General features: G+C 41.3%; 1 protein-coding gene across 1 annotated transcript in view; it reads right to left on the bottom strand.

The window, feature by feature from the left end:
* Positions 1-12,827, bottom strand: part of PTPRD (protein tyrosine phosphatase receptor type D) — a 398,081-nt gene that overhangs the window by 160,844 nt on the left and 224,410 nt on the right. The window contains exon 7 of the mRNA XM_065406322.1: positions 9,307-9,888. Coding sequence (XP_065262394.1) covers positions 9,307-9,888 — 582 coding nt within the window. The remainder of the gene's footprint in view (positions 1-9,306; positions 9,889-12,827) is intronic.

The following is a 12,827-nucleotide window of genomic DNA, read 5'->3' as shown; positions in this document are numbered from 1 at the left end:
CTGCAGAAAGTAATCAAGCAGTTTTTGCACAGGACAAATCAAGTAATCCACTTGGGTCCTGAATTTTCTCCACTTCAATCTGCACAATTTCCTTGTAATCTCCTATGAAGCTAGGAAAACTAAATACTGTAGAACAAGGAAGCCATGCCAACTGGTAAAACACTCCTAGGATGGGATGGAGAAAGGTTTCTTGGTTCTCAATGATTATATGTTGTGAGACACTCATCTCCAACATCTCTCTCCTCAAGGATTTCTCCTTGAAGTCCTTGTTTACCATCTTAAAGCTGGGATTTGCTTAAAATGTAATGGGACGCCATTCAGGCAGTGAACCTTAACTCCACCAGTTTTATTAGTTTGTGGCAGATATTTTCAATTTGTACTCAAGCAATGTCTGAAATTGTTTTGGAGGGGGGGAAAGGAGCAGGAAGGGTTGGCTTCTAGACAACTCCACAACAAAACAAAGGGAGCTACAACAAACAAAATACTAAACCAAAACCAGTACAATACTGCTAGTAATACTTGTAGGAATGAATCAAAGCCTCAAGATGTTGCATCAGCACAGCCCAAGTTGAGTACAAATTAAAAAAATACAAACTAACTTTTTCACCCATTTCAGGAATTTCACTGTAACCCATACATGGCACTTCTTTAGCCCAGAAAAAATGGTGCTCAGCAGTAGCAATGCAAACAGGAACCAAGCTGCATACGCAGATATCTGCAGCTTCTGATCTACTCCACAGATGAAAAAGCAACTAAAGAGAGGCAGTTACAGGCTGTGGAAACTGTGCAGGTTGCCTTGCTCTTGCTACTGGGGTGTGTTCTACAGCATAGAACTATAGGCTAAACCAAATCCAACTTGTCACATTGCATGATCATTGCACAGAGTGGGATTTTTTTACAACACAGGTATTTTTGGAGAACAAAACATTTCAATAGCATCTTTTATCCAATGATTTCAAAGTGCCCTACAAACATTAATTAAGATTCTTAACTTCACTGTGAAGTATGTATATTCTTATTCTCATTTTATATAGAGGAAATAGACACAGAGATGTTAGGCAACTTACACAAGATTACACAGTGATTCATTGACAAAGCAGTTTATAGAATCAAAAATTAACTGATTTCCAGATCCATCCTCTAACCTCTATATCAGGGGTGGGCAAACTTTTTGGCCTGAGGGCCACATCTGGGAATAGAAATTTTATGGCGGGCCATGAATGCTCACAGAACTGGGGTTAGGGTGCGGAAGGGGGTGAGGCCTCTGGTTGGGTGTGTGGGCTCTGGGGTGGGGCCAAAAAATGAGGAGTTCAGGATGTGGGAGGGGGCTCCGGGCTGGGGCAGGGGAGTAGGATGCGGGGTCGGGGGATGAGGGCTCCGGCTGGGGGTGTGGGCTCTGGGGTGGGGTTGGGGATGAAGGATTTGGGGTGCAGGAGGGTGCTCTGGGCTGGGATCGAGAGGTTCGGAGGGTGGGAGAGGGATCAGGGCTGGGGCAGGGGGTTGGGGTGAGGGGAGAGGCTCAGGGGTGCAGGCTTCAGGCAGCATTTACCTCAAGTGGTTCCCGGAAGCAGCAGCATGTCCCTTCTCCAGCTCCTACGCGGAGGTGCGGCCAGGTGGCTCTGAATGCTGCGCCATCCGCAGGCACTGCCCCTGCAGCACCCATTGGCTGAGGTTCCCAGCCAATGGGAGCTGCAGGGGCAGCACTTGGAGCAGGGGCAGCGTGCAGAGCGGAGCCCCCTGGCTGCTCCTATGCTTACATGCCGCTGCTTCTGGGAGCTGTGTGGAGCGGCCCCCAACCCTGCTCCCCGGCTGGACTGCTGGAGAGGGGCAAGCCCCAGACCCACCTCCCCAGCGCGAGCTCGAGGGCCGTAGTTTGCCCACCCCTGCTCTAGATCATGGTTCCTATCATGGTCCTTTGTACATGTCCAGAAGCAAACCTAGAAAGCAGTGTGATTCTTAGAGAAGTAGCTTAGGAGTTAGAAGTTCTGGAAATGGGCATGGAGGAGTTAACAGGAGAAGTTACAAGCTGAGTGGAGTTGGAAAGGGCCAAGATTTTGTGTTTGCTGAGAATCTCATAAAGTTGTTCCTAATAAGCCTTTACAGTTTAGGAATAAATAGCCCACATTTTTTTCTTTTTTTGTCACTTGATATTCATTTTTGTTAAAATACCACATTCTCTCTACACAGTACACAAGGTAATTAAAAGTAAACTGAGATAGTTTATTAATCCTGTGTCTGTGTCTATTCTCTCTCTTAACACAGAAGTAACTTATGTAAATAAGCCTGGAGGTTTCTGACTCCTTAGAATTCTACAGTTTTAAACCTAGAGTGATAATATTGAAGAATAATTAACTAATTAAAAAGTGTAAATGTGCAGTACATTTTGTCAAAAATCTCTAAACCTGTAAATCAACTGCCGTAGAAGTTAATGAACAACTAACAATGCTAAAGTGCAATAAAAATACGATGGTACAAACTCAAAAATATATTAAACATTTACTTGTAGGAAAATAGTCTGAATGATTGAAAAAAACAGGAGAGCTATTCTTGGGAGTGTTTATGGTATATGGTCAGTTTAATTCTATTGATGCAGTGAAGTTATCTTATAGGTATTTCACACTGCCCTCTCCTGTACTCAAGTTAGAAGGTCCACAGTAATGTGTGCTTCACATTTCCAGCATTCTTTATAGTACTTTACATTACAGGGCTCAAAATCCCTATTAATTCAGTGTCTCAGGGCAGGTATATTTTTTGAGGTCACTTTTTTTTCTTAACACATACCTGCTCAGTGGGTCACTTAACTCAGTTATTCAGGCAGAAAGAAGGAGAAAAAGGGAAGAGAATATCAAGGAAGGAAGTGGGGATGCAAATAAACCATGTCTGCAAAGAATAAATTGAGCAGGAGGCTAGCAAAATAACATAAAAGGAATGAGAGGACAGAGATAACACAAGAAGAGAGTGAAGAAAACAAGAAGAGAATGCTGCCATGGCTTGTAAAACAAAAGTACACATTTTCAGTTTAAAATAAAACAAACTAACTAACAAACAAAAACAGCCTAGAAGAACAAACAAAAGCAAAACAGAAGGGGAAAAAAGAGTAGATTAAAAGGAGGAGAGGAAACATTGAGAAAGGGAAGTGGAGGGACAGAACAGGAGAAGGAAGCTGGAAAAATGGAACAGAAGAAGCGATAATATTGTTGCTGGCATGCAAAAACTCGTATAAAGGCCAGGAAATACAGGAGTTTCAGCTCAGAGAATTTCCTGGATTGCTGCCTTGTGTGTAGGGAAGAGTTTTACACTGCTCCCATCATTGTAGTATCTGACTGCAGGGGTCTGAGAGTGTGGCCCTCTTCACCTAGAAATACCTTGATATCAGCAGGGTTATTCCTGCAGATATTGAGATATGTAAAGAAAGCTGGGGTTATCTGAATGGAGGTCTTCTGCATTAGGTCCTCTTTCCCACAAGGCAGCATGGCTCCCTCATCAGCATTATAGTACTCAGCAATTCCATTGCCAATTTTAGGAAAGATAGCCACTTACTTTGGCACTATTCTGCACTGCACCTCCTTGGTGCTCAGCTGCACCTACCCCTCACCCTTTTCCCTGTCCCAAGCCTTGTGGAGATCCAACTAAACAGTCATGACACAGACAGGCTTCCATGAGCTCCAAGACAGACTGCTGCAGGACTATCGCTTTCTCTTGTTTGGCATTTCCGGGGCATTTAGCACTGTTTTCTACTTCTTCCATGTCTGACACTCCACAGAATTATAGGGCCTTAGGTGAGCGAAATGCATTGGTTTTAGACTTCATTTTCATTTACAAACTCTTTTAACATGGGGGCATACACAGAGGAAGGAGGGAAGTGATGATGCCAAAATGATTGATTGAACTGGCGTCAAATTATTGCTGATGGTTAGGCAAGAAACTAATTTTAACAGGACACTTTATTACTATTACATTTTTGCATGTGTTTGATGTTCATGAAAGGTGTCAGACTGACAGCCTCAGAGTCTACTACTAAGCTACAGTATAGAATTGTAAGAATAATTTGTTTAAAAATTGCATGTTTTTCTCTGCATTTCAACCCTTCTATTAGAAACAGAACCAAAAAAAAAAAAAAAAATCCAACTCATTAGCTTTACAATAAGGTTTGTTGAATGTGTAATATAATATTTTCCTTTTTACATTTATTTTAAAGATAGTCAGATATCTGATCTTCCTATAATTGTTCCTTTCCATGCATTCAAATGCTTTCTTAACTATAATGTTCTGCGGTGACTGTACATACACTTTAACTTTCATGTTAAGTAACATCCTTAGCTTAGAGTTAACAATGTGTTTTATACAGTAATTTTTTTTTTTAAATCTAGGAGTTTCCCCATAGTTATCTATGCCTCCTGGAATTCCCTGTCCTGTGGAGTCTCTGGATCTCCCTGCAATGCTCCCAATCCCTACATAGTGGTTCTTCCTGGTCTGGGAAGCTAATAAAAGCAAGATCCTTTTTTCCTCCTCAGTAACTTTCCCCTCTCTGCAGAGTTTAGGAACACCCCTGGCCCTGACACCCAGCCGGAAGATTTTTTTAATGAGGTGTGCAAGATGAAGGATGCACCTGGAGTCTGCTCTGGCATGTGGACGAGGGGCTGGTTTGAGAAAATTAAAAAAGTGAGGGTTGTGTTTCAGGGAAAATGTAACTAGCGAGTTCTGTAGTGAATTAGCTGTGAATGGGGACCAGGCACGAGAGACATAGTTTACTGATGGGGCAACATAAATTAGGAGAGAACATCACAATTCAGTATATATGAATTTGTCCATGCTGAAGTCCAGCATTTGCAGGAGTCAAATCATTTAGAGAACATACATGGCTTGATCCTCCAGTCATTGATGTCAGGGGCAAAGCTCCCACTGATGTTAACGATGCAGGATCAGGGTCTTTCTACATAAACCTACTGGCATCTGCTCTAACATTTTCTATGTTGGCTTTTAATAGCTACATTTTTTTTTAAATGTTGGCTATTCATGGTGAAAATGTTATCCATTTGTTTCAATGGCAGAAATATCATAATAGTGATGAAGAATTATAATTATTTTTGTTTTCATTTTTTTTACATTAACCTCTGCATGTTAAATGTACAAGTGTTAAAAACAAGGCAATTGTAAGTTACAGGGATATAAAAAAGCATGTTAGATACCAGTCCTTATTCTTCAAAAGGGAATTATTTTAAAACTCCTTCAAACTCTTCCAAAGTGTTTACTTGTAACTTTCCACAAATATACAACTGCTCTCTAACAGCGGTGTGTTAAATTTGATTATGGCAAATATTTGCTTTAGTCAATGACAAACAGACTGAAACCCCAACTTTGAAAACTAAATGCAACCTTAACTATGGAGTTGCTGCTGACAACTTCATAATGTAAGATCAAGAGGCTTTTCCAAGATGTATGGTGAAAGAACAGAACAACTGTAAACCATAAGAAATCAGGATGTCATCTGCCTGGATTTACTGTAGTTAAAGAAATGCAAGGAAAACAATACCCGAGAACACAGATTTAAGCTACTCTTTTAAACAATTTGCAGCTTATTATACAACAAAGACAATACTTTCAGCTGCTCACAGTTTAGAAAAAATAGTTATCCTTAGACAAAAAAGAATGAAATGTAGACTGCCATTCCATCCTAGCAGTCAAAAATCCCCTTTTCTGGACAAGTCACTCCTAAAAATATATATTTGAGCCACTGCTTTGAATAGTAAGTGACTTTCTAAGACATGATAGTCCCTCAGTTAGAGAGCTACAATATTTTACCCTGATCCCACTTATGTGAAACTGAACCACAGCCCACAATAAAAACAACTTGGGAGAGTTCTAATACATGCCATGGAAAAATCATCTTTTTGATGAAGAAAGAAAAAAGAAAGAAAAACCAAATATTTGTGGCCAACATCTTAATTGAATTGTTTTGTTTGGGATTAGTTAGATATTTAACCATGTCTGCTTGAGCTGCCGCAGTGGCTCTTGGGAATTGTAGTTTGCATGCCTTGTGCCATGCCATTATCCGCAGTGAGCTGGGATCCCTGGTTGGACTCTTACATGAGGCCCATAATCTCCCCTCTTGTTGAACCACTGAGATGCACCATAAAAGTCCCATAGCCGTGGTGCACCATGGGAGATGTAGTTTGGGCATAGAGTCTAGCCCATAAAGAAGATTGTGGGCATGAGGTACCCGAACTACTACTCCTATGATGCACCGTGGCAGCTCAGGAGGACATATTTTAATGAGAACCGAGCTGAACTTAACATTTAGATTATGGTTCCAAATCTAAAACTTTGTGTTTTTCAGGGTGTTCAGGTTTTTCATAAAAAGGTAAAGTTTTCAATGGAAGCAGAAAAAAATCGTTTATTAGAAAACCAAATTTTTCATTGAAAAAGTTTCAATTAAATTTTTGACCAGATCTACTCAGATGACCTATAAAGTGAGAAGTAAAAATCAAGATGCCTGTTTCTTTAGCACCATTTTGTCATATTCAACTTGAATATTTATTATGCTGGTGCTGAAAATAAAACCCTTCCAAATGTGTTTATTTTCAAAATTCTCAGAACATTTTCCTGCCTCCCAATGATCACAATGCACATAATAGGAAAAGGCTTTGAAGGAAACCAAGCTATCAAAATATTGAATGGCACTGCTGTCAATCAAACTCTAGGACACAAATGCTGGTCCCAGTGAAGTCAATTGGAGTTTTGTCTTTGACTTCCATGGGAGCATGATTTGGTCCATCAAGTGATAGCTTACACAACTGAAATAATTATTCATGTGTTTTTAAGTTCTATACAGAGAAAAACAAACAAAAAAAACAACCCCAAACCCAACCATCATCCCAGGTCCTGCTTCTTATGGCATTCTCTCTCTGTGTGTATATTTTTATATATACACACACGTACACACGAGAGAGAGAGAGAGAGAGAGAGAGAGAGAGAGAGAGAGAGAGATTCAAGCCACAAAATCCAGATCCTAATTTGAATACTCCAGTTTTTAGAGGAGGGAGGATATGTATCTGAAGTTTTCATTAATCTCATTACAAAGATGGACCATTCACTAAATTTGGATCCAGATCGAGGTTCAGATTTAAAGCTTTCCTAAAGTTTGGCGCTGCTATAAGCTGGAGTGCACTGGCGCTGGAACAATTTGTATAGTGGGGGTTCCCAAAGCCATTGAACAAAACTGTAAACCCTGTATATGATGGAAAATATTTCAAGTTAGGAGGTGCTGCCGTACCCCAGCATCCCTACTTGCAGCACCCCTGCTGGAGTGCTGTACTAGGTCCAACTTCCTATCCTGTTGGATACATACAAATATCAATCATCAATCAATTAGAAATGCTAATGAATAAACTTCTAATTTTAAATAATTTTAAAAACTGAACACACATTTCCCCAGTACACAGTACTTGCAGAAATTCAAAATGTTCACATGCTTCTATGCATTTTCCATCAGGCTCATGCTTTGAAAAGCCTCTCCTCTCTCAAAACTATTGTTTTTATGAGACAGTGTAAAAATAAAATGTCAGGTCAAGTCAGTTCCCAAAGTGAAAACACTGGCATTGAGAATCACTCCAATAGCATCATCATTATCAGGACTTCTTCATGTTACAGCAGCAAGAAGAAACAGCACAGGAGGGCATGTTAAGTGATCCAGTTTTAACAACACAAGGATGCCAGAAATGTTTAAATACATGGAGAACTCCTCAGGTGACTATGCTCAGTAACATAACTTGGGTCATTCCAACTGGACCACAGCAGGAAATAGTTGCTCCGTTGAAGTTAATGACAAACTCCTACTGACCTCAAACAGAGCAGAACCAGGCCCTTACTGAACAAAATGGATGAACAGTTTGTTGTGTCTCCATCTAATACAATCTATCACACTAAGAGCTAGAAAGGGGAGAGCAATATGGCAATCTAAAGACAAGCCTCTGAAAAATGTCACAAATATATCAAAAGCCAGAATTAGTATTCACTATCTAAATATACATACAAATATCAATCATCAATCAATTAGAAATGCTAATGAATAAACTTCTAATTTTAAATAATTTTAAAAACTGAACACACATTTCCCCAGTACACAGTACTTGCAGAAATTCCAAGACAACGGATCAAATTCTGTTCTCCATTTACACACATTTAACGCCACAGAAGTCAATGGATTTGCATGCAGGTAAACAATGGCAGAGTTTGATCCAATGCCTTGAGTTATATTTTGGAGACATGTTTTTCAAAAGTTGAGGGACCTTGAACTTCTACCACAAGAAACTTTGCTAGTGCTAAAAAATTCAACTGACTTACAAGTAGCATTCTATATTTCTAGGTGACCACTGAACTATGGCATATTTCACACATCTTGTTCTAGGACAGTAAACAATAGGGAGTTTTTATTCCATAGAGCTACAATAAAATAATTTCTGCAGTTTAGCACGACCAGCATTTGTGGCTTTTGATTTCATAAATATTCTTTGCATTCACTGAGCTTGCTAATGATTTGATAATAAAATTAACTCATAGACCTAAAGGTCCTGTACACAAACAAAACCTACCTGCAAATATAAAACAAAGAAATAGTAACCTTGTTTTACCTAGAACGGTGGTGCTTTCCGTTGATGAGTGGGGAAGGGAGGTTTATAAATCAGAAGTGTGAGGATGTGCTTCTGTGTGCATATACACTGTTTTAATGATTTTAAACATTTTCAACACACAGAGATATATGTATGTGTATACGTATGTGCGTGTATGTGTAGTATATACGTATTTTACATTTCCAAATCAATGTTAACAAAAATGATCTAACATATGATGCCCCGTATACAATCTAAATTAAAATCAACTCCACAGAATATTCAAGGACAAGGCCACTAAAATGCCAGCTAATAACTGCTGGACAAACATAGTGTGGTACTTAGCATTAGAGGTCCTGTCGTAGCCAAGCAGTGGCCACCACATTTAGCTTTCTCCACAGTCTCACTTAGAATACTGTTGCTTTGGTAGAGTTGTTCGAGATTTATACATTGCTGAAAAAGGGAATGGAAGATTTGACGATAAAGACAATTTCCTCCATTTTAATGACTGCAAGGGCTGTGGAACGGCCGAAAGATGGTTTATGAATGATGCCTTTTAATGGGCAACATTTTGGAAGATCAAAAGAAAACTTTGGACATCTCTTGGGAGTATTTATTTCCCAACATTCACTCACTCAAATACTGTCTGCACAATTTCTACATGTATGTAATTTATTCCACCATATTGCAGTCTTACCTCCTGTCTGAGTGATGACTTGAATGTCAGTAGAGAGGGGTCCATCCCCGACAGAAGTAAAAGCAAGAACCTTCACAGAATATGTTTTCTGTGGTACTAAATTTCCAATAGTGGTGATATGGCTGTCAGCCACATTGTGTTTCATCCAGCTGTTGACATGTTGGGTGGGGTCCATGGTGTAATAAACTCTGTATCCTTGAATTTGGCCATTTGGTTCCTCAGGTTCTTCCCATTGTACCAAAATTGTAGTTGAGCTCAACATACGAGCCTGTACACTGCGAGGTGCACTAGATGGTGCTTGTTCTGAGGTCCTTGTTGACACTGGCTCACTGGGTGGGCCCCGTCCAATATTATTTACAGCAACTACCCTGAATTCATATTCTGAATATGGGCTTAGACCTGCAACACTGTAGCGTGTTGTAGCCACCCCATCAATTTCTTTATACAGTTCCTCAGAGTTTTTAGGTTTATGTTGGATTATGTAGTAAGAGACTGGCTCAGGGTTCCCAGAATCCCAAGTCAACGTTATGCTTGTTGCTGTGCTTTCCGTCACCACAGGAGTTCCTGGAGGTTTGGGTAAGGCTAAAAATAATACCATAAAATTAAGTTAATAACCAGTACATAGCCATCCTTCTTTACTCTTAAAGTGTGATATGAAATCAAACAAAGCAAATCATGACATTAAGTGGGTTGCAATGTAGTTGCTTTGGGCAGGAGCTACATCCCCTATTTAGAATTCAACTCTTACATAGGAAATCCAATTGTTTAGTACTGTTATTTATTCCGGAAACTTAACGGAGAACACAGAAATATCTCAAATCCCCCATTAAAAAAGGTCTTTTGATACATGGCACAATAATGATTTTTACCATAGATCCACTAAGCATCTGCACAAGAACAGCCTTGCAGAGAGAGAGCATGCACTGTTAAGGCTCGATTTTCAGAGGTGCTCGATACCTTCGGCTTCTAATGAACTTAACAGGAGTTGCAGACAACCAATAATTCTGAAAATCAGCCATCAACTTTTTAACCATTGCTGCTTTTGAAAAGTATACGGCCCTTGATTTAGCTAGAATGAAGGTAGCAAAAAACAGTAATGAAAGGAGAGGTTTGCTTATCTACTAATATGATTGCTGCCTGAATCGGTAGTTTATAATTTTAGTAATGCAGGAGTAGGCCAGATAGATGGACTAAATTCAAAAGAACATTGCAAACAAAAACATGTTTTGAAGTGCAACTATACAATAAGGGCTGATCCTGTAAGGAACTGAACTGATCTCTGCCTGCAGTCAGTACGAGAGTAGGGGAATCAACACCTCACGGTGCATGCTCAGTACTTCGGTACTGGATCTAATGTACTGTGTAGTGAGTTTAGGCACATCCTTGAACTGCACCACCCCAGGAGGCCTTCCAGTCACAATTCTTGCTTCCTCCTTGCTCTGTGTGGAATGTCAACATCAGCAGCTAACTATAACACACTTGCTCCAGTTGGATTGGCCAGTGAGTGGGGAGCAGAGCTAAGATTCTGCCCCACCTCTCTCCATTGTGTTTACATATCCTGAAGACGGAGTAAGTAGGTATACAGCACTTACTTATTGCTGCGTGCCTGGATTCAAGGTCCAGGTAGACCATACAGGGTTTTAAGGGGGTTGTTGTCATTTGCTTTTACTCTCTTGCACAGGCATGTACTCCAAGTCACAGTCGAGCCCTAAATAATTTTCTGTGCCTATTCTTAAAGCCAGGGCTGGTGCTTCCATTTAGGCGACCTAGGCGGTTGCCTAGGGCACCAGGATTTGGGGAGGGTGGCATTTTGCCACCCTCGGCGGCAATTCGGCGGCGGGGGGTCCTTCCGCGCTCCGGGTCTTCGGCGGCAATTCTGCGGCGGGTCCTTCACTTGCTCCAGGACCCGCCGCCGAAGTGCCCCGAAGACCGGGAGCGCGGAAGGACCCCCACCGCCGAATTGCCGCTGCCGACCGGGAGTGCGGAAGGACCCCTGCCTAGGGCGCCAAAAACCCTGGCGCCGCTCCTGCTTAAAGCCTATTTTGCCCTCCAAATTACTGCTTACTGCCACAGCTTTTCAGAATTTAAGAAGTCTGTTAATTATCTGCAAAGACAATTATGGAACCAGTTTCACTTAGCTGCATACTGAAGCACAAATGTATTGTAAATAGTGGAAAAGTGGGCAGCATTAATTGTATTCATCTCTGTTACCTGTATTGCTTGTGCAGAGTCTACCCCTGGTGGAAACACATCAGCCTACCAAAGCTCCCGCCCATACCCTATGCTTCTGTTTCTTACTTTTTGTCCCATTCACATTGCACTTTTGTTTATACGGAAAAAGAAAAGTTGTTATTGCTAAGAAAAACCTGCTATTTGCAGATGACAAAATAACAATGTTTGTTTTCGGGCTTCCTTTTCTCTTTCAATAAATGAGATTATGCATTGTGTAGGAGAATGCAGAGGGAGCCTTTACTGCCCAGGAAACATGCCCAGAAGTTAGCCGTAGTCTAGATCTACATTTTCTTTTGGACTGCCCAATGAAATCTTAGCGTTAACCAGGGGCTAGATCTATCAGCAGGCACCGGGGCAGGACACAATACGTTGCATTAAGAAGCAATAGAGTTGGCCCTGCTCTTAGAACCAGCCCTAAATCATTCTGCTCTGCATATATCTCAGGGCATCACCACTTGGGCATTTGAGTTGCACAACCCGTGTGACATGGAGATAGGGTTACCATGCGCCCGGGTTTTCTTGGACATTACCTTTTTTTTTGGTAGTCCACTCTCAGTCTGGGTGGATTTTTGAAATAAGAGTCAAAGTCTGGGGTTATTGCAGAGCAGACATTATAGCTCAGAATGAGCCCCGATTGGTCTGCTTCCCAACTGGTTCCTTCCTGCATCTCCAGCTGATTGGTCCATTCCCCTGCAGCCCTGATTCCCAGGCCTTTGAGGGGACCTTGCAGGGAGGTGCTGACTGACAGCTGGTGCTAGGTCCTGGGCTTGCACTTACCACGGGGGCAGCGAACGACACTGCCCCCCACCTCCACTGAGTACTCCTGCCACAGATATGCCCTCCAGCACCCCCCAGATACCCCTCCCAATACATACACACCTCTCCAGGACCCCCACAAAATATTCCCTCCAGGACCCCCAACTCTACCCCACCTCCAATGCTCCCTTCTCCCCCAGCATCCTCTTTTTGGGAACCTGAAATATGGTAATCCAACATGGAACCCCTTGGCAAAGGGTCCCCTGTTCTTTCCAAACAACTCTCACTTCAGACCAGACAAACTCACACACCAAACACGTCTTAAGGACATTTGGCCATAAAGAGTAACATGTAAGGTATCGACAGAAAGCTTGCAACTTGTGAAGATTCTTGATCATTGTGAGATGTACAGACAGGTAATATTTAAGGAATAATGTATTAATATTGAAAATGTGCTTTATGGACTTGGAGTAGAAATTAGTCATCAGGAGATAATGTGTCTTGGTGATGGCCCATTTGGGTAAGGTGTTATA

The sequence above is a fragment of the Emys orbicularis genome, chromosome 6 (genome assembly GCF_028017835.1).
Source record: "Emys orbicularis isolate rEmyOrb1 chromosome 6, rEmyOrb1.hap1, whole genome shotgun sequence".
Classification (NCBI taxonomy): domain Eukaryota; kingdom Metazoa; phylum Chordata; order Testudines; family Emydidae; genus Emys; species Emys orbicularis.
Note: the sequence above shows the minus strand (reverse complement) of the source record. Positions and strands in the feature narration are given on the sequence as shown.